Source organism: Pelodiscus sinensis, chromosome 2 (assembly GCF_052426305.1).
Source record: "Pelodiscus sinensis isolate ZL-2025 chromosome 2, ASM5242630v1, whole genome shotgun sequence".
Taxonomy (NCBI): Eukaryota; Metazoa; Chordata; order Testudines; family Trionychidae; genus Pelodiscus; species Pelodiscus sinensis.
The window spans coordinates 222709471-222731791 of NC_143053.1; the positions used below are offsets into that span (position 1 = coordinate 222709471).

At 41.6% G+C, this 22321-nt stretch overlaps 1 protein-coding gene across 3 annotated transcripts in view; it reads left to right on the forward strand.

Moving 5' to 3' along the window:
* The window catches only part of CACNB2 (calcium voltage-gated channel auxiliary subunit beta 2), a 382137-nt gene that overhangs the window by 337661 nt on the left and 22155 nt on the right, over window positions 1–22321 (forward strand). For all 3 annotated transcript variants that reach the window (XM_006119502.5, XM_075922478.2, XM_006119505.5), the window contains one exon: window positions 2156–2265. In XM_006119502.5, coding sequence (XP_006119564.2) covers window positions 2156–2265 — 110 coding nt within the window. The remainder of the gene's footprint in view (window positions 1–2155; window positions 2266–22321) is intronic.

Consider the following 22321-nt stretch of genomic DNA (forward strand, 5'->3'; position numbering starts at 1 on the left):
TTTTTTCCCCATAACTTCATGGAATAATCTGTACAATGTTATGCCAAGAATCATGGCATTTGGCTTTGCTTTTAGTTGGTGACCAGACCATGGACATATTTTTTAAAATGTCTCTACTTTGTACTGTGAAAATAACTCTGTTTTCATGTATAAACTCTGGCTTGTTGCATTTGATAGTTGAGGATTTTACACAGATATGTACACACATTGAGCACAATGAAAATGAATTGAAGTATTTGGATAGATTTTAACTGAACCACTTATGACTTATCCTCTATGGGAATATTTCTCATAGTTCTTAGTAAATCCCTTTTCTTTCCGTCTTAAATGGCAAATAAAATTATAAATGGGGTAGTTGTGAAATGGGGTCAGCTTGATTTAAATCTCATCTTTGGAAGAATGTGACCCCTGTTTAGTCCAGAAAATTTGAAGGTGGAATCAAGCCAAAGAATGTAGGTTGGCCGTAGAAACCAGAAGAAGCTGATCTGTTTTCACAGGAAAAAGAAAATACAAAAGGCTATGTAGAAGGTCACTGAGACCAACTGAAAGTACAGGTTGAACCTCTTTAGTCCGGCACCCTCAGGATCTGACCCGTGCCAAACCAGAGAATTTGCCAAACCACAGGAGATCAATAATGTACTGAGTAGGCTTCTTTATTTTTATTTTGCCCAGGCGAATAAATGGAAAATGCTTGCAATACTGCTTAGTAAATATATGACTGGACTGATATACCTGTATAAGCTTAAGCCTTAGGCTTATCAGCTTTCTTCATAACAAAGTGTTTGTGTTGTAATGCACTTGTACAATATTGGCACAGGGAAATAAGAAGATAAAGCATAAAAAGCATGCTTAAACTTAGCAGTATTACCAATACCTCCACTGCTTGTTGGGCTCTTAGAAGACATTTATGGGAAAATTAGAGCTAAATAACAGCACACAACACTGAGGCTATGTCTACACTACAATGTTTGCCAGAAGAGGCAATGCAAATGAAGTGCAGATTAGCATTTTCTCATGCTTCATTTGCAAAATTTCTTCTGATCTGTTTTTGGGCAAGGGGTTATTCACAAAAACAAGCAGTGTGGATGCTTCCTTTTTGTGCAAAAAAGCCCTTTTGGTAAGATCGTTATACCTCCTTTTTTGAGGCATAAGGATCTTGTGCAAAAGGGGGGGAGGGTTGTGGAAAAAGGAAATATCCACACTGCTTGTTTTTGTGCAAAAACCCCTTGCGCAAAAACAGATCAGAAGAAGTTATGCAAATGAAGTGTGAGAAAATGCCAATCTGCGCTTCATTTGCATTGCCTCTTCCAGCAAACATTATAGTATAGACGTAGCCTTATTGTCCCAAAGATGAGTCTGCCAGGCACTAAGGGCATAGCTTTCATTGGCTTGTCTCCTCATACTTTAATTTCTTTGCTGTCAGAGCTCAAATATTTGAAATTGATCATTATTGTAGAATGGGTTGTGACAGTGAAATGTAAACCTTGCTCCCTGTTACAAACTTGTACAAGGAAACTGAATCATTTGATTAAAAACAATTATAGCCTTGGGCTATAGCATGCAATAGTCTGGGTTCTAAGACTTCTAATCATTTTGAAATTCTATAGGTATTTCTATTTATTTTACACATGAGTATCAATATTCTAAACAGAGATTAGGGAAAATTTTGTTTTCTATGAGGCAGATTATATATTGTCATGGAGATATCTATAGGAGGTAGTTTGAGGGGCCACAAAACTCTGCAAAGATGATCTTCCTATAATTCTTTCTGGTCATCTCATCTGTGGCTGTTGAGAGAGCCTGACATATAAATCCTGGACTCAAAGGGAAAGACAACCATATATTCCACAGAACTCTGGTTCCCACTCACTTTACACTGTGGCTGCTGTAGACAGTAGCCATGCTGCTGCTAGGTGTGCATTCATAGTATGCGGACAAAGAAAGGGGTGCAGATGCTGCACTTGCTTGAGTACTGCTTGAAGCAGAATTTATTAAGGCCTAGATAGCCTCTCGTTTAGCCCCTTTTTACAAAGAGGACAGTGCCACAAATAGGGACTCCTCTGTTCCTCTCTACCTTTTAATATTAAGTGCCTGACTTTTAGCCTCACTTTCCTGCATGATGAGTAACAAACAGGGTTGTTGGTTTTTTTTACAGTATATCAATCACACGGGTCACAGCAGACATCTCGCTTGCCAAACGCTCCGTATTAAACAATCCTAGTAAGCATGCGATAATAGAACGGTCCAACACAAGATCAAGCTTAGGTAAGTAGCATATGTAGCAATAATGACCAGATTGGCACTACAGTACAGTACTCCCGGTTCATGTCTATAACAAAAAACATGTACTATTTCTGCTGTGAAAGGAGCACTGTTCAGTCATTCCAGTCATGCTGCCAACAAATCACAGAGCCTAGAAATGTGAACTCACTTCTGAAAGCACTGCCTGAGAAAATACTTATAGGTACTGGTATTGGGCTACCATTCTTCCATTGGGATTAATGCTAGTTTTGGTACAGGCCTCACTGTGATTAAGAACTGCCCATAAGGCAAATAAAACATGGATATCCCTTTGGATAAGTAAAGATGCAGTTTCACGATTACTATTGGGCTCCTCAAAGTTCATAAAAAATCTGATCTTTGCTGAGATACCTGATATATATATTGATATTTCTGAAGTTTTTTATTTCAGTATTGAATTATCTTCAAAGTATCTCCTTTGACTTTAACTTCACTAATCTACGCTCGAAGTTATGGCTAATCTTCAAAGTTATGGGTGTATATAAAAACTGAAAAAAGCTATAATTCATATTCAGCCAGATTCTCAGCATGTCAATTGGTGTATCCCCGTTGACTTTAACTTCACCAGTCGACACTAGCTTGGGATTTGGTCCATTGCACTTCTGTATGGAGTCAAGCTAAAATGGAAAATCAGCCTTAAGTCTGACTTTTCTGATTTTGTTTGTGTTACAACTTTATATTTACAATAAATCCAGTTTATTATATTTATTTTATGAAAATCGTAATTCAGGAGTGGTTGTTTTTCTAAAAAAATATCTGTTAGGAATTATTTGGGGAAGTTCTGTGTTATAGAGGAGGGCAGACTAAATGATCATGATGGTCCTGCTGTCTTTGGAATCTGTGCACAGACAATAGAAAATGTCTCAGGGGATAGTCATGTTAGTCTTTAACTTAAAAAACAAACTTAAAAAGCAAGAATGGTAGCACCTTAAAGACTAACAAAAATGTATAAATAGTATCATGAGCTTTCGTGGGCACAACCCACTTCTTCAGATGAAAAATGTCAATAGAAAATGCATTAGATGTAGGACTAGACTGGCTTTCAAAACCATTTTGGTATTTTTTGTTGAATATATTGTAATAGCCAGTTTTGTAAAGAAAGAGTCTGAGTCAATATGTATTTTATTGGATATCTTAATATTGATAGTTGTGTAGAAGTTGGGCTTTTCAGAATGTATTCCTTGCTTGAAAATTTGCTCTTGAAAACCCATCCTTCGAGATCTTGGATGGCAAGTAGAGCTGGATGTATAGTAAGCAAACTTATTCACACAACATTGTGGTGATTTCTAAATAAATTTGTTTTGACTGGTCACATACCTTTTTTATTTGCTTTGTGCAAAGTTTTGCTCATTTGAACATTCTTGAGAGTGAATTTCAGGCCTGTTGCCAAAATTGCGTTTGCCATTTAATGAAAAGATGAAGTTTATTTGTTTGCAGGTGAAGTGAAAGAGATTATAAAGATTAGATCATCTGATCAAGGAACATACACACAGAATCATGGTGATCAGTTGAATAACTTGAATATCAAAGAATGACTATGTAATACTTGAAAAATAATCCTAGTAGTCAAAAGGGTATCAAGTTGAATAGGCTAAAATGTGTAAAAACATGTAAAACATCCATCAAAGAATTTCACAACTGAAAATTTGTAAAAACTTTAATTTATTTGTTAAGAGGGAAAAGGCTAAATTTATTGAATAAATAGGTCATGATGAATTGTTCACCCAGTTCTAATAACAGACGTCAGCATATAGCACCTCACCATCTCTTCTTTCTACTTACTGTTCTACTTACACAATCTCAGTTGTAGCAGCACAAATGGTGTGTGTGTAGGGATGTTAAAATTCATGTAATTAAGTAACTTTCAGTGATTACATGTGAGTCAGCAGTCGGCTCCTGCCTGCCCCTTCCCGTGCTGCTGCCTCTGTTTCACAGCCATCACTCATTGTCACTTTCAGTCCTCATTCTCAAAGGAAACCTGCACAACCCCTGAAAAGATGAGAGCTGGAGCTTAGTCTCATAGGGTATGTCTACACTACCCCCCTAGTTCGAACTAGGGGGGTAATGTATGCATACCGAACTTGCTAATAAAGCCCGGGATTTGAATTTCCGGGCTTCATTAGCATAAAGCCGCGCCGCCATTTTTAAAAGCCGGCTAGTGCGAACCCCGTGCCGCGTGTAGCCGCGCGGCACGGGGTTCGCACTAGCCGGCTTTTAAAAATGGCGGCGCCGGCTTTATGCTAATGAAGCCCGGGAAATTCAAATCCCGGGCTTCATTAGCAAGTTCGGTATGCATACATTACCCCCCTAGTTCGAACTAGGGGGGTAGTGTAGACATACCCATAGACAGGATGAATCATGGACTCAATAAAGATTCTGAATTTATGGCTCACTACTACAAAATATAACACACTTATCTGGTTTTGTCCTATGACTGTAGAGTTTTTAACTGCCCACTTCACTTGGAATGATCTTTTACAAAGTGTTAACTTCTTATGCTAAACCAGTACCTCTCAACTTTCCTGACAATTGCACCCCTTTCAGGAGTCCGATATTTCTTGCATATTCATCTCACTTAAAAATTCCCCAAATTTCATCTCACTTAAAAAATATTTGCTTTCATAATCAGACCTAAAAATACAAAAGTGTCACCCCACTCTATTACTAACTAATAGCTTGCTTTCTTATTTTACCAAGTACTTACAACATTTTACCATGTAATTATAATATAATTGATAAATGATTAAAGATCTAGGAAAACCTGACCTATGTGGGAAGACTGAAAGAATTGGACTTGTTTAGTTTAGAGAAGAGAAGAATGAGAAGGGACCTGATAGAAGTTTTCAAGTCTCTAAAAGGGTGTTACAAGGAGGAGAGAGGAAAAATTGTTCTCCTTGGCCTTTGATGATAGGGGCTTAAATTGCAGCAAGGGACACTTAGGTTGAACATTTGAAAAAAATTCCTTCCAGGGTGGTTAAACACTGGAATACATTGCCTAAGGAGGTTGTGGAATCTTCATCACTGGAGATATTTAAGAGCAGGTTGGATAGACATATATCAGGGATGATCTAGATGGTGGTTGGGGCACCACCATGAGGGCAGGGGCCTGGACTTGATGACCCCTCGAGGTCCCTTACAGTTCTAGTATTCTATGACTGTGTGATCTATAAATAAATTGGAATATAAATATTGTACATACATTTCAGTGTATAGTATGTAGAGCAGTATAACAAGTCATTATCTATATGAAATTTTAGTTTGTGCTCACTTTACTAGTGATTTTATGTAATCTATTGTAAAATTAGGCAAATATTTGATCAAGTTGATGCACCCACTGGAAGACCTCTGCATACCACCGGGGATACACATAACCCTGGCTGAGGTTATTCAGCACCCAAACTCGAAATAAGATATGTAATTTGCACTACATAAAATGCGTATTTTATTTTGTTTCTATTTCAAAATAGCTTATTTTGAAATTTGGCGCATCTACGCAGTGCCAAATTTTGAAATAATGCACTATTTCAAGATATCCCTTAACTCTCACGGAATGAGGGTTACATGGAAGCTAAAATAATGCACTTGTTATTTCAAAGAATATTTTGAAATAACAAGCAGCTTGTTAAGACGCGGGGTAACTATTTCAGGATATTTCCGGTATCCTGAAATAGCCGTGCAGGATAGACATACCCCAGCTGTCGAAACAATCTTATCTGTCTTGCATTTCACTGTGACACTCTGAGTACCTTTCTCAGACTTGAAACAGAGGTATGTGTAAGCTTGAATCCTTGCCTCTTTCACCAACAGAAGTTGGTCTAATAAAAGATATTACCTCACCCACTTTATTACTCAGTTAGTCACATTGTTTTTTCCTTCCTCAAAACATCAATCTTACAATAAAGCATGGATGTTTCTTAAAAGAAAAGAAAAAATGAATGAAGAGGGGGAAAGCAGCTATACTTGCAATTTGAATAAAAATCTGTTTCCACTGGGGAAATAAATTAGCCTTTTGTAAGAATGATTTTCACCAGATCATAGATTATAGGACTGCACAGCAGTTAACTGTATAAGCCCTGGTCTACACTAGGGAGTTATTTTGAAATAACGAGCAGAGCGTCCACACTAGCAGGCCCGTTATTTTTAATTAAGGGGCTGGTTATTTCAAAATAATAACTCCTGCTTTCCTCGCGGAATAATGTTTATTTCAAAATAGTGGGAGTGTGGATGCTCCACTGCTGCTATTTCGAAATAACTACTCCCCAGAGTCATTCAAAGGAATTACTCCCCAGTGTCTGCATTAGACTAATTTTGAGGCTTCCCTGTAGTGGGAACCTGCTATTTGAAAATAGCTATTTTAGGGAGTTATTATTTCAAAATAAGTTTTTTCTAAATAATTTCCTAGTGTAGCCATGCCCTAATAGAAGTATGCTAGCCTTGCTATGAGACCAACAGTAGATGTGACATGGTAAGCAGAATTACTTTGAAGGAAGCATACATTAAAATAGTTAGCAGGACAACCAAAAAAATCCCAACAACCTTACAAATAAAACACCTGAGTTAAAGAACTACATTTGAAGAAACATGAAGATGTTTATTTTAGACCTAATATTTTTCAGTCTTAATTGGAAACTGCTTGAGTAAGGAGTATGTAAAAATATAGATTTGAGGATTCGACTTCCCGGAAATCAAAGTGACATCTAAAAATCACTGTTTCTGAGTATTTTAATGCAAAACAAATCTATCCAAGAATGTTAGCAAAATAGTTACTAGCAGCAATTTGTATACAAAATGATTCAAAGGGAAAAATTAATTTTTACTCAGCTCTTCTATGAAAGCTTGCTTTTGTATGTTAAAACAGCTGCATACAGAAGGGAAATATTTCTCAGTAATGTCTATATCTTTATGTAAAATGTCAATAACTAGAGTCACATTTATATTAAAATGAAAGGGCAGTTTGTTTGCTAATTGCTTGACATGCCTTAAAGTAAGTTTGTTTCTGAGAAGATACTCTTCATCCAAAGGACATAAAGTACATGGTAAAAACTCACGAATCTGAAATTCAATCCAAAATTTGCATATTCATGGCAATTAAAGTTTCTACATATGTTGTATGGTATTTGCAGAAGCTGATGAATTAGCGCTTTTTTCTTTTTTTTTCTGCATTTCTTTGTTAGTATTAAGCATCCAAAACTTTTTTCTTGGTTGTTCCTGTGTGTGTGACATTTCTAGCTGCTCTTGTTATCTCATGCTGTATGCTTTGTACACAAACCTGATTGTCTTGGCTTTTTCCATTCTTTGCTTCATTAATGCCCTCCCTTTCCAGATGTTTTGGGTATGTATATAAGCTTGCAAATTATGTTTCCTGTTGTTTATGTCTTCTATGACTTAATTATATCTCACAGAACCACTGTCTGTTTCCATATAACTGGTTTTATAATGATATTATATTTTTTCTTGGGGGATGTGATTCACTTTATTTTAAAATGTTAAAAAATAAAGTTGAGGGTGACAAGCGAACTATAAGGGTTAGATTTTCAAATGTAGGTTTCTAAATTGTATGCACAAGCACTGCATACACAAAGCAAACTAGAGAATTTTCATGTAAAAATACAGTTCTGAATATGATTAATTGATCTCACAGTCAGATGACTATGAACTTATTTATCTTATTTAGAACAGCCTGTCTAGGGTTATATGCACACAAGTTGTATATATACTTTAAGTGCATAACTTTGAAAATTTGACCCTAAAAATGTATAGAATTTCTTGGTATTTTTTAGTATTCTGTTGATTGCATTCTAAAGAATGAAACATAAATGTTTATAGAAGCATAAAATGACACTGTTATGGGTAGTCGATCTGCAATTCGGCTATCATTTTAATATATATGCAAAGCTAATAGATTTGTTTGAATAGTGATAATCAATACATTCTTTGCAATTATGCTATTGGAAGAAGATAATGTTACTGTGATATCGAATGTGTTTAATATCTGTATATGGTTTCTGTTCCAAAATAAATCCTTCACTACTCTTAAAATAATTTAAACCAAAATGAAAAAGGAGTATTGGGTGTCCAACAGCCTCACAGAGTACCTTGCCCTAGCCATTGAATACATGTAGTAGGCTCTGGGAAATAGGATTTATGGTTTGTCTTCACTAGAAACATTACAGTAACACAGATGCAGCTGTGACACTGTAGTGCTTCAGCATAGATGGCCTAACCTGAGGTGGGCAATAAAAAGGCACTGGTTCACCAGGGTTAGCCCCTGGCAGATGGCCACAATGATATTTACCTGTGTCTCCGCAGGTATGGGTGATTGCAACTCCCATTGGCTGCAGATCACCGTTCCCGGCCAGTGGGAGCTGCGGAAAATGGCGCAGACTGAGACACTGCTTCCCACAGCTCCCATTGACCGGGAACGGGGATCTGCACCCAACGGGAGCTGCAATCTCCTGTAACTGGATACAGCCTGCAAGCTTGTACTTGCCCTTCCCTGCCTGACCTACACCAATGTGAAGGATTTGCCTATTGCCAAGAAGCAGTAGCTAGATTGATTGGGGGGGGGGGGGAGGAATGGTCGATATAGTGCTGTCCAGAGCGGGATTTAGGACAGCTTAACTGTGTCACTCAGTAGCGTGGATTTTTCACATCCCTGAGTAGCGTGATTAAGATGACCTCATTTTCTAGTGAAGCACATGTCTTAATCAGAAAATAAATTTTGATTTCAAGTCATTGCAGTTCTCTTATAGTTCAGAGAAAAAATGGGGTTAAAAGTTAGGAAATTACCTTGATCACCTTTAGATTAATACTTTTTTGAAAACTGCTGGCCCAGACCTAAGTAGCAGCCAACAAACTTGCAGTATGTCTCAGATTTTGAGGGGGCTTTCCCACTCTAGGGGCTGCCATGAGCCTGAAGCAAGTTCTTATCTATACCATTTTCCCGAGGAGCCAATCTGCAGCCATCAGTTGCTGTGGTATAGCACTGCTCTGGGGAGGGGAAATACCATAGAAATGCCTGATGCCTGAGATCTCTAATTTTCCAGCCCCTCACTCAACATCAATGCTTTCTAATGTTCTCTTTAAGATGCACCAAGAACAGCTGAGGCTCAGGATCTATGCTTAACTATTACTTGTGTGCGCACATTAAGGTTGTGCATTCAGTCCTAACATACCCATGTTCTTACTTTTGAGATTTGAGATTGAGAATTCTTCAGATTCAATGCTGCATTAACATTCATATTTTTTACTATAATCTCATGGAGGATTTTTCAACAAAAGGGGTGGAAGTAGGATGAGGATAGGGTGACTATCCATCCCATTTTTAACAGGATAGCTCCATATTTAAGCCCTCTTACAGCTGTTCCAACTTTTTTTTTTTTTTTTTTTTTTTTTTTTTTTGAAAACACAGGCAAATTGTCACATATTTCCAGCTCCAGCGCGCCCCTTCTGGTCAGTTGCCATCAACGCAGCCGCAGCAGCCTCCTGTTTGTGACTGGCAGGTGAATGCGGCAGGCGGTGGCCAGCAGGTGGCGCTTTCAGGCAGGGTGCAGAAGCAGGTAGGGGAAGCAGCCTGCATGTGATAGAGGGGTAAGGGTGAGGGGGTGAGTGAGCAGTGTGTGTCACCACTCCCCATGGGCACCCTAAAGCAGGGTTTCTGAAGGGTGGGGTCTGCCAGTCCTTTCAGGCTGTGGGACTAAAGCCATGATCCCCAGCCCCTGCTGCGGAGCTTGAAATCTTGGTCCCCAGTGCCCCCTCCCACACTGAATTCCCAGCACCCAAAGGCTGAAGCCCTGATCCGTGGGGTCCCCCTGAATGTCCAGTACCACAGAGTCTGAAGCCCTGATCCTCAGCATGCCTTCCCCTCCCCTCAGGTAGCAGCCCCAATCCCCAGCATACCTCTTCCCCCTGGGTAGCAGCCCTGATCCCCCACACTCTCCTCTCCCAAAGGTTGAAGCCACAAGCCTTGGCAACCACTGCAGGGCTGAAAGCAGGAGCTGAGGGGCTGAAGTCCTGACCTGCACTCAGCCAAATCTGAAGCCTGGAGTGGCAGGTCTGTGAATGCTGGATCCCCAATGCTCCCGATGAAGCAGAGGCCCCTAAGCCCATGCGCTGAGATGGGGGAGGAGGGCTCTGGGGTTGCCCCCTGTAAACTTCAGTGGAAGTGCAGGGCAGTGCCAGGGACCAACCCAACACTCTCCCCACTCTTGCCAGTTTGGAGGCAGGAAGCTGAAGCCAGACAGGACAGGGCAGCTGCGCCTCTGACTGGTGCCATGGGGCATGGCACAGGCAGCAGTGCTGTTCCTTCCTTTCCTGCCATTGCTGCTGGTGCAGGGGGTTGAAGCTGCCCCTTAAGTCTCTTTTTTTCACACTGCCAGTAAGAGCCACAGGGGGAAGGACCAACTCCATGGCTGGAAGAGCCCTAAGGGAACAGGGGGACCACAAAGCCTTCATGGCACACAGCCTCCAGATACCCCTTTTCTGAACCCTGAGGTACCCTTCTGTCTGCACCCAGCTCCCCCTAGTTGCACACAGCTCCTAGCTACCTCCTCCCTTAAGGTAGGGGCACACCCTGGCCACATACACACACACAGGCCCTAAATATCCCTCCACCTGCACCCAAGCTACCCCTTGGCCACATACAGCCCCTTGTTACTCCTCCCTGCCCCTTTGGCTACCCCTTGAGCACACACAGTTCCTCCCTCTGATGGGATAAACACAAACATTATCAAGTTTTCTTCTCTGCCATGTGAAACTTCTGATATGCAGCATGGATTTTTATATCAAGTGATTGAGACGCCTTCTCTTAGGGAAAAGCTTGTTGGGCTTTGTAGAGACAATGCCAGTAGCAGTTCTGATGGGGCTAAATGTGCTGGAGCTAAACATGTCATGTCCGGAGTAATTGTCCCAATGATGGTTGTGGTCCTGGAGGTGGCTGGCATGTATGGCGAAAACCGCAAGTCAAACTAGGAGAAGAAATCTTTGGTTTTGGTTGTGGTGCTCAGATCATTCATAAAACGGCTGCTCCCCTCCAGCCTGCTTGCCTCCCCAGCTAATGGCTCCTGGAGGAGGGAGGTATCCAACTCCCCCAGCAGGTCAGCAATCCCGCCCACTCACCAACCTCTCTGGGGGCAGACCCAGGACTTAGAGCCCACCCCCGGCCTCTATTCTCCTGGGAGGGTTGCACTGTCCAGCCCTGGGTGGGTGCCAGGAGGAATCTCAGCAGTGGGGCTGGTGGCCGGCAGGGCTCCCCCTCTGCCCATCCAGCACTGCAGTGGAGGGCTGGGGGTAGGGGTTTGGAGTAGGAGGGCCACTTACCTGGTGCAATGACCAGCAAGATGGTGGGCCCTGGTCCCATCTGGCCACTGTCTTGCTGGTGCATTTGTCCCCAGTGGTCACTCTGCAGTACAGTTCTTCTCCTGTCAGCCCCCTCCCTTTCCATGTTATGGAAAACAATAGAAGTCTAGGCACATCTCATTTCCTGACACAACCAAACACTGACCTTGCTTTAAGTTAGGAGGAGAGAAAGCTGCATACCAAATTTGGTGGTACTAGCTCTTACCATTTAGGAGGAGTTCTTGGACAAATGGAGTCACGGATAGAAAGACAGTCAGACAGATACACATTTCTAAAATATAGAGACAGTTAATAATGCAGTGTGTCTTTTAATGGGGACTCAGTCAATTTAATCCTATTTTGAACATTTATACTGCATAGTTCTGATTGATTGCTATTGAACTCATTTCAACCAGAGCAATTTACCAGGTGTCCCTTTGGTAAATATGGTCAGCCTAGGTGAGGATAAATGTCCTCAGGTCAGTAAGTTACAGACACTAGGCAGCAGCATGTCACCAGACTTTCTGTTAGTACTAGAGCTCAAGTGCATGTTCTAGTAACAATCTTTTCTCTTCCATACATTTTTATTTTAAACATTAATAATTTTTAAACAACAAATCTAAGTTTCTTCAGTTAAGTTATATATCTTTAGGTCACAATGAGATCTACGTAGCAGGTTACATCTGAAATAAATCACTTCAAAGTTTTTATAACTATGAATATTAAAATTGGGCTAATTGGAAAATACATACATAACTATAACAGCACATGCATGTACAATACACCGTTCTAAGTGCACACACTGGTAGTGGTTACATTAGACAGCAGTTTAACTTTTTTAGATCCAGATTCTGCTACCCTTGCTCATGGGGAATAGTACCTCACTCAGTGAACAGTTCCATTGAAATCAAAGGGGCTATTTGTGGAATAAAGCATAGCAGCAGGTGAGTAAGGATAACACCATCTGGCCTGTAATGAATAATTTATAGAAACTTCCTCACTTTCTTTACTACTTCTATAACATGCTTGATCACTGTGTTGAAACAATGTTTGCATTTAACCACTTAAATACTGTAACGATATGGTACAGGTAGATTCAAGGTCATGACTACTTTCAGTAAACAAGCAGCTACTTATATAGATACCTAAATATGGATGTGTGAGCCTAATTTTAGGTGTCCATATTTCCATATTAATCCACTGTTTCCAGAATTTGCTAAACTAGGCTATTAACATTAACTTGGGCTCAAACTGGGAAGTGTCACAAAAAGTGGGTTTTTTTTATTTTATTTTAAAAAACAAATGGGAAGAAGGTAGATTTGTTCCTGTTCTTCTTACCATTACTAAATGAATATTTACAGGTGGCTAATATATATTGTTCACTGAACCTTTCATATCTGCTGTTATACCAGATATGAGAGCTGAGTTTCTATGGCAGAAATTATTCCATTATAAACAGGATTTGATTCTGTATTTGCTTCTTATGCAGAACATCCTGTCAGTTTTTAAGCTTACAGATATTTCAGTTATATATGACAGTTTAAAAAGACATTTTAATAAAACAATCTTAGTCAAATTTACTATCTTTCAAAGTTATTTGCTGTGTAGTCATATATGTTTTGAACAAAAGTCAAATTGTCATTCCTTTGTTTTTGCCTGTAAAGGCCACTGCTCTTCTCAATAAATGCCATCATTTTGGTACAACAACTTTTTTTTAAGCTACACACTAGTTAGGCCTAGTTTGATTGTGATCTTTCCCAATAGATTGCTAGTTTTTAATGTTTTTCATTCAACAGAAACCAATAGCCTTGATTCTCTCTTTTGTACTGTTGTAAATCAAAACATAGCTTGTTTGAAGTTAGTACAGCTTAACTGTGTAAAACCTGTGTGAAAGCAGAATCAGGCTTGCAGTATCTGCTCTCTTTCTGAGACAATTTAAAAAATATTATTGCAAATTACTCGTATAGGTGTTACTGATCATTCCAGCACAACATTTATGCCTTCACATAAGTTAAAAGTCTGTTCAGACTATTTTACTATTGTTTGGCTATATAAATAGCATTAATGAGATCAGTGATTGTTGGTTTTTCTTCCAGTTCTGGTCTACACTAGGGAGTTTTATTCAAAATAATTCCCCTTATTTCGAAATAACAGAGCAAGGAACCAATGCTAGAGAGCCCCTTACATTCACTCATCCACCTCACAGGTCTCTAGGCAAAAAGTTTGAGACTTTGGTTGAGGGCCTGCCGGACCTCTCCTCCGCACCAGTGCCACCCGAGTTCACTTCTTCCATCACCATTTGTACCCCTTCTACAACCAGTGGGCAGCAATTATCACAGATAACTGGGTCTTGGAAATCATCAAATGCAATTATTCCATTCCCCTGACCTTAGTTCCCCCCCCCAACCTTCCCACCTTCCCCCTCCTTCTTCCGGGACCCCTCTCACAAAACACTGCTCCATCACAAGGTCCAATACCTTCTCAACATAGGAACTACGGAAAGGGTTCCCACGGAATATCAGGGAAGAGGTTTTTACTCAAATTACTTCTTGACGGAAAAAAGAACAGGGGGTTGGAGACCCATCCTTGACCTCTGTCAACTAAACACCTCCGCAAACACAATTTCAAGATGATCACACTCGCTACAATTATTTCACCGACAACATAACTACCATGTTCTTTATCAATCCCTCTGTGCAGAGTTGATCCACCTTTGGAACTGGTGTATCCACCACAATATTACCATCATCGCTTCCTTCCTATCTGGGACCAAGAATACTATGGTTGATTCCCTCAGCCACCAGTTTGCAATGGAACATGAGTGAGAGTTACACATGACCTATTCTAACGATGTGGTTGACCGTACATAGATCTCTTTGCAATGAGCCAGAATACCAGGTGCCCCCAATATTGATCAAAAGCAGGCTTAGGCCCCAGATCCCTAGGGCACACTTTGCTTATTCCATGGAATATTCACCTGCTCTATTCATTTCCTGCTATTCCGCTCATCCCCAGAGCCCTCTGGAAGATACAATTAGATAAGGCCAAAATAATCCTCATAGTCCCAGCATGGCTCAGACCTGGTTTCCCTATCTCTATCAAATTTTTCTTTGAACTCCCTATGCACTTCCAAACCTTCCAGACCTCCTATCCCAGAGCGGAGGCACTTTTCTCCATCCCCAATGGCAAACATTACACCTAACCACCTGGCACCTATCTGGTTCTCTGGGATGGAGCAGATGTGCTCACAGCATGCTGCTTCATAGCAGATGTCAAGCTACATACAATACTTACCTTTATAAATGGGAATACTTAACCACGTGGGTTACGTCTAGACTGGCATGATTTTCTGCAAATGCTTTTAACGGAAAAGCTTTTCCGTTAAAATCATTTGCGGAAAAGAGCGTCTAGATTGGCAGGGATGCTTTTGCGCAACAGCATCCGTGGCCAATCTAGACGCGCTTTTGCGCAAAAAAGCCCCAATCACCATTTTCACGATCGGGGCTTTTTTGCGCAAAACAAATATGAGCTGTCTATACTGGCCCTTTTGCGCAAAAGCTTTTGCGCAAAAGGGCTTTTGCCCGAACGGGAGCAGCATAGTATTTCCGCAAGAAGCACTGATTTCTTACATGAGATCGTCAGTGTTCTTGCGGAAATTCAAGCGGCCAGTCTAGACACAGCCATGGTGTCTGGGTAATGGTATCCAACCATATACTGCTCACTCCGCTCGATCCTGGATTATATCATGTTCCTGACACAAGATCTGTCGCTTTCATCACTCACAGTACACCTGGTGGCAGTTATGGCCTTTCACCCCCCAATAGACGGCTTCTTCACATCTGTGCACCATTTTTCCAAGAGACTCTGGAAAGGGCTACAAAACCTTCCCCCGCCACACAGGCCTACTCCATCCACATGGGACCTGGAACTGGTCCTTCACACACTCACAAGATTGCCCTTTGAGCTAATGGCCAAATTACCACTTGCCCTTCTGACACTGAAAACAGTATTTTAACAGCAATCATATCCGTAAATCATATGATTTTTCACAAACACAAAATCATCCTCTGACCACCTTCCCTCCTTCCTACCCAAAGTCTGCTCAGATTTCCACATCAATGAGCCTATAGTCCTTCCTACCTTCTGTCCAGAACTGCCTGCCTCCCAGGAGGAGGCCATACTACATACACTGGACGTTAGAAGAGCCATTGCATTCTATATAAACAGAACACAATTCTTCTGCAAATCACGGATGCTATTTGTTTCATAGGCTGAACGTTCTAAGGGAATGCCACTCTCCTCCTAATGTATATTCAAACTGATAACATCCTATATCATACAATGTTACTTTCTCTAGGCCAGACCTCTCCCTGTGCCTCCCAAGGCACACTCCACTCAGCCAATGGAGACATCAACTGCCTTTCTGAAAGGAGTCCCTCTCCAAAAAATATGCCATGCCACTACCTGGTCCTCTGACCATATGTTAATGAGACACTGTGCAATTCCCACACAGGGTGACATGGGTACCTCAGTAGCAAATGTGGTTCTCTCATCTACTCATAGCACATAGACGAAGCCCACCTACCAATTGAGTGGATACTGCTGTATAGTCACCAACAATGGAGCACTCATGGGGACATCACTCAAAGAAGAAGGAAGTTACTCACCTCGTGCAGTAATGATGGTTCTTTGAGATGTGTGCCTCTGTGGATGCTCCACTATCCATTCTCCTCCCCTCTTCTTTGACTTGTCAATTCAAGTTAGAGGAAGTTCACAAAGAAGCTGAGGGGAGTCAGGCCGCACATGAAAACTCCAAAGGTGCAAACGGCATGTGCCACTGTCACACATGCACGGCCCGACTAGATACTGCTAAAAAAGTCTCCAATCTGCAGTGCTGTATGAGCCCAACACCAATAGTGGAGCACCTATGGGGACACACATCTCGAAGAACCATTGTTACTGCACGAGGTGAATAACTTCCTTTTATCCTGTTCTCAAAGTCATATGGCCTTCATTTATTAGGCCTTTTCTGAGTGCTTATAATTTTTTTCTTTTTGAACAGTGTCCCTTTTCATATTTCAAAAGTTAATGAAATCTGATTCTCTTGGAATCTTCAAAAATATATATGCCATGAAAAGTCTAATATATTGTCAAATGTCAATAGTAATAATAATTATTATTGTTTATTATTATTCTTTCTGAACATGCTGCTTGATGCCAAACAGTATTTTTTTTTGAGGGGGGGGGGCTGAAATTAGCATATGACTCTTTAGTTAGTTTGAAGGTTTCAAATCAGGCTGATTTTTGTCTCTTACATGGTATTTTTTCACTTGTTCAACAGTCCATAGGCTGTATTATATTTGATCTTATTTATTCCACAATTTTGTTGTTTTATCCCTTTTCTGATGTTGCTGGTGAACATATAGCCATGAACAAATGAATTCCACGCACCAGCAAAACTATACTACTCATGTAGATTGGATTCAGCAGTTACCTGGTGCTGTTTTGAATCATGAGCTGTATTAGTTATCACTGAAATGCTATGCATATGTTCCACACATTTGATGGAGGATTCCATTTTTCCACCCTACTATCTGAGTAATGCTCTCAAACAAAGCTCTTTCACTGCAGCATTGCAAAAAAAAGACCACAAATTTTATTTTGATTAATTTGTCGAGTCACTAGAGAAGTGCAGGATTGTTCCTCAGTGATCATAATGCCTTTGCTTACTCCAAGGCAGATTGTTGTATTAGACTCTATATTTCACTTGAAGTCCACTTGTAAGATTCAGGGTATGTCTACACTACCCTCCTAGTTCGAACTAGGAGGGTAATGTATGCATACCGCACTTGCTAATGAAGCCCGGGATTTGAATTTCCCGGGCTTCATTAGCATAAGCGGGGAGCCGCCATTTTTAAATCCCCGCTGCTTCGAACCCCGTGTAGCGCGGCTACACGGGGCTCGAACTAGGTAGTTCGGACTAGGGTCCTATTCCGAACTACCGTTACTCCTCGTGAAACGAGGAGTACCGGTAGTTCGGAATAGGCACCCTAGTCCGAACTACCTAGTTCGAGCCCCGTGTAGCCGCGCTACACGGGGTTCGAAGCAGCGGGGATTTAAAAATGGCGGCTCCCCGCTTATGCTAATGAAGCCCGGGAAATTCAAATCCCGGGCTTCATTAGCAAGTGCGGTATGCATACATTACCCCGCTAGTTCGAACTAGCGGGGTAGTGTAGACATACCCTCAGACTTGCTCAGGCTGCTCAGATATGCACACCAAATGCTTATTCACTGCAAGGTGCAGAATGTTGGTGTAGGTGTAACTGTTCTGGGACTAATGAAGAGACTGTACATTCTGCCTAAATGGTCAAAACTGATGGAGGGTATGTCTACACTAGGAAATTATTTCAAAATAACTTATTTTGAAATAACTCTTGAAATAACTGTTTCAAAATAAGCTTATTCTCCAAGGAAAGCAGGAGTTATTATTTTGAAATAACCATTTTGAAATAATGGGCTTGGTAGTGTGGGCACTCTGGTTGTTACTTCAAAATAAGGAGAGTTATTTCAAAATAACTACCTAGTGTAGACCAAGGCTGAGAGACTTGTGATATCAGTTCTTGGAGTTGATATGCCCCATGTGTGGAGAAAGTGTTTGAGGGCTTCCATCTTAGAAATTTGTTCCCCGTTTGGGGCATATCTACACTAGGAAATTATTTTGAAATACCTTATTTATTATAGCCTTTCCTCGAAATGACCTGAGGGATTTGGGCTTATTTAGTCTACCAAGGAGAAGAATGAGGGAGGATTTGATAGCAGCCTTCAGCTTCCGGAGGGGAAGTTCCAGAGAGGATGGAGAGAGGCTGTTCTCAGTGGTGACAGATGGCAGAACAAGGAGCAATGGTCTCAAGTTACAGTGTGCAAGGTCTAGGTTAGATATTAGGGGACACTCTTTCACTAGGAGGGTGGTGAGGTACTGGAATGGATTACCTAGGGAGGTGGTGGAATCTTCATCCCTAGAGGTTTTTAAGTCCTGGCTTGACAAAGCCCTGGCTGAGGTGATTTAGTTAAGATTGGTCCTTTCGGCAGGGGGCTGAACTCAATGACCTCCTGAGGCCTCTTTGAGTCCTATGATTCTATGAAATTACTTCCAAAATAACTATTTTAAACAGTATGTCCACACTACAAGAAAGCCTTGAAATTAGTCTGAGGCAGGCTCTGTTAATGTGGATGCGCTACCTTGACTTAGATCCCTAGGAAGCACTGAAGAGTAATTACTTTGAATGACTCTGGGGAGTAGTTATTTTGAAATAGCAGCAGTGGTGCATCCACACTACCGCATTATTCTTCTTGGAAAGCAGGGATTATTATTTTGAAATAACGGGCGTGGTAGTGTGGACACTCCGCTTGTTATTTCAAAATAAGGGGAGTTATTTTGAATTAGCTCCCTAGCATAGACAAGGGCTAGTAGTCTTCTACAGCCAGTATGTGTCAAGCGTCAGGGGAAAAATGAGGCCTATTTATTTGTTTAGCATTTGATTGACAACTTTAGTTTTTGTCTTGCATGGTTTATTTATGTCCATGAGTGTTGCAATAGCTGGTCTCTACGTTCATCGTGGTGACAGTCATGATAGCTCAAGCTTTATTTATATGCCCCATTAGGAGTGGCTAATACAATTTATGAGAGTTCCTTTTTATAAGCTTGCTGCCATGGTTCCTCAGTAAATCAGAGGAGACATTTCAGTAATACTTGATTTTCATGTAAGGGAAAATTATTGACCTATAATTCTGCTTTTTAAAAAAAAAAATCTGCTCTGATGCTATGTTCCCTTTTGAATCTCAGATCTCTAACCTAAGATGTATGGGAGCACTGTATTCTGGTTGCTAATGGCAGTAGTGAGCAGTTCCTAAGAACAAGCCATCTCTCCCTTTTGGCAGTCATACACCACATTTTGGGCTTATCAGCTGCACTTGGAGCCTTTGGTCAAAACACTGAGAGAAAATGAGTGAGCATCCTGTTGGAAGCAGAATTACCGGTCAGTTATTTACAAGAATCCTTCAGAGAAGGAGTACAGGCAGTCCCCGACTTACGTGGATCCGACTTACGTCGGATCCCTAGATACGAACGGGGTGAGGCAACTCCCGCACATGTGCAGCAGCATTCCCAGGGCTCGCTCACCTGGGTCCTAGGATCCTCCTCCTCCTTGGGCCGGCTCCGACTGGGGTCCCGCAGAGCTGCCGGGCAGAGGAAAAGTGCCCCCCCCACCCCCCTGCCAGCAACAGGCTGCCCCCTCCCCTGAGCAACAGGCTGCCGAACAGACAAAAGCAGCCTCTCTGCCCCTCCTCCCCTCTATACATGCGGGGCTCCCGGAGCGCAGCAGCGTCCCTGGGGCTCGCTCACCTGGGTCCTAGAATCCACCTCCTCCTCCTCTTCGGCCGGCTCCAACTGGCCTCTGCCTGCAGCAGCTGGCCACAGGGACAGGGATCCCGCAGAGCTGCCGGGCAGAGGAAAAGTGCCTCCCCACGCCCGCTGCCCCCCCCCCCCCCGCGGCCTCGCATCCTCCACGCCTCCCCCCTCCCCCCTGCCAGCAACAGGCTGCTCCCTCCCCTGAGCAACAGGCTGCCGAACAGCAGACAAAAGCAGCCTCTCCGCCCCTCCTCCCCCTATACATGCTGGGCTCCCTGGGCAAACAAAGACTCCACCAAAACAAACAAAAGTGCTGGCCTCATTGTGTTAGCAAAAAAAGGACCCTCCTCCTAGAACCCTGGGTGGTGTGTGGCAATAAAGCTATTAGCTCAAAGCATGGTGCAGAGCTGTTTGGTATTTGATGAGTTACTCCTTTAGTCCTGAGTTTGTCACAGGGACAGAAATAGATGTGAAATCTTCTGAACAGGGGAACAGACAGCAAAACAAACATTAGAGGGGAGTTAACCTTTCCCTATGCTATCCAAAACTAAAAAAAATGTTTGGCTAGAGTTTCCCCTACAATATGTACCAGTTCCGACTTACATACAAATTCAACTTAAGAACAAACCTACAGTCCCTATCTTGTACGTAACCTGGGGACTGCCTGTATTGCAACATGGTAGTTTTCCCTTTTTGAGACAGAATAAAGTTGAATCAATGAGTAACAATAAAACCATGGTCAACCAAGAAGAGAGGACTTTTATTTAAATAATGTTTGGGAAAGACACACCATTACAATCTCAGATGCAACACAAATAACCGAAAAATGAAAACAAAGGGAAAAGTTTCAAATAAAAATGGCCAATTTATATACACTTTCTGTAAGGAAGAAATGAGTCTGGGGAGTTTGGATTCTCCTGCCTTGGAAAACTGTTCTGCAGCATGCAAATCAATTCTAGCTTCACTCCTAAAAGCAAAAGTAAAGCATTCTAACTTTGTGCATGTACAGCATGTGGCTTATGTGGTTGCCTTATAGAAATCTAAAGGAAACATTTCTGAGACAGGCATTGGAGCTGGCCTGTCTCTGATCAAATATACGTTCACATGGCCAAACAGGTGATAGCAATTAAAACTGCAATCCAGCTAAGTTTTAATCATGGCTCTTTGACATAGCAGCATTAGTGAATAACTAACAAAACAAAAAGTTCGATAGACTTCCCAAGCCTTTAGACTGCTGCAGGTAAGGCCCATCCCTGTCTCTGCCCCCAGACCTTGTAATATGTAATATGTCCCTCCCTGGGACGGACATGCAAAACGTATTGGCAGGATAATATGATCGTTAAGGTAGAACTCTGTCCCCATATTCGATTGGAATCCTTGATGAGTTTGAAGCATCACCATTTCCATGTCAAACTTGGGATAAGGAGGATCACTAAATAGAACCTTAGGCTTATTCATTCTGAGCTGAAGTCACTGCCATCTGGAAAATCAAATTCTGTGTAAGAAACATACAGTCATGCAGTACTTAATTTGTAATGAAAGAGGTGCCAGGGCTCAAACAATGTTTTGACTTGCATAACAGATGTGGCAAATCCAAAGGTGCTAGAGCTATAAACTGCCAAACCTACGGGTTCTGGGACTCTGCTCTGGCACAAATAAATCACTGAACCCATAAGTAATGAGTGGAGTTTTCAGGACCAGCATTAAGGTCTCATGATACCAGGAGGGATTTCCAAAGTCCCCTTGATAACCTGTGGTTAGGCAGGCAAGAAAAGCATTTTACTTTTCTAGTTCATGAAGGGCTAAAATAACTGGCAGGTTAACGTGAATGAAGTAAACAACAAATGGTCTGGTAGCACTTTATAGACTAAGAAAACATCTACATGTTTTCTTAGTCTATAAAGTGCTACCAGACCATTTGTTGTTTTTTTCTGTAACAGGCTAACTCAGCTATCCCCTGAAGCTCCGGAATGAAATAAATTGTCAAATTAGATTGTCAGGCACAGAGAGCAGCCAGAGAGTTTTTGTTTAAGAATTTAAAAAGCCCTTTTTGCATTATTCTGCAAACCTCTTCTACTTGGCAATAGAAGGCCTTGGGATACGTGGCTTTTGAGAAGTCAGGAGGATGCAAGCCACCTGCTCGTTAACACCATACTTACAGATCTTTGCCAGGAGCCGTGCTATCAGAGCGAGAGCTCCTGGGCTGGGGTGAAACATGGTGCTTGGACTCTGTGTCTGAGACCACACATTCAGTAAAGATCATTGCATCTCTTTCTC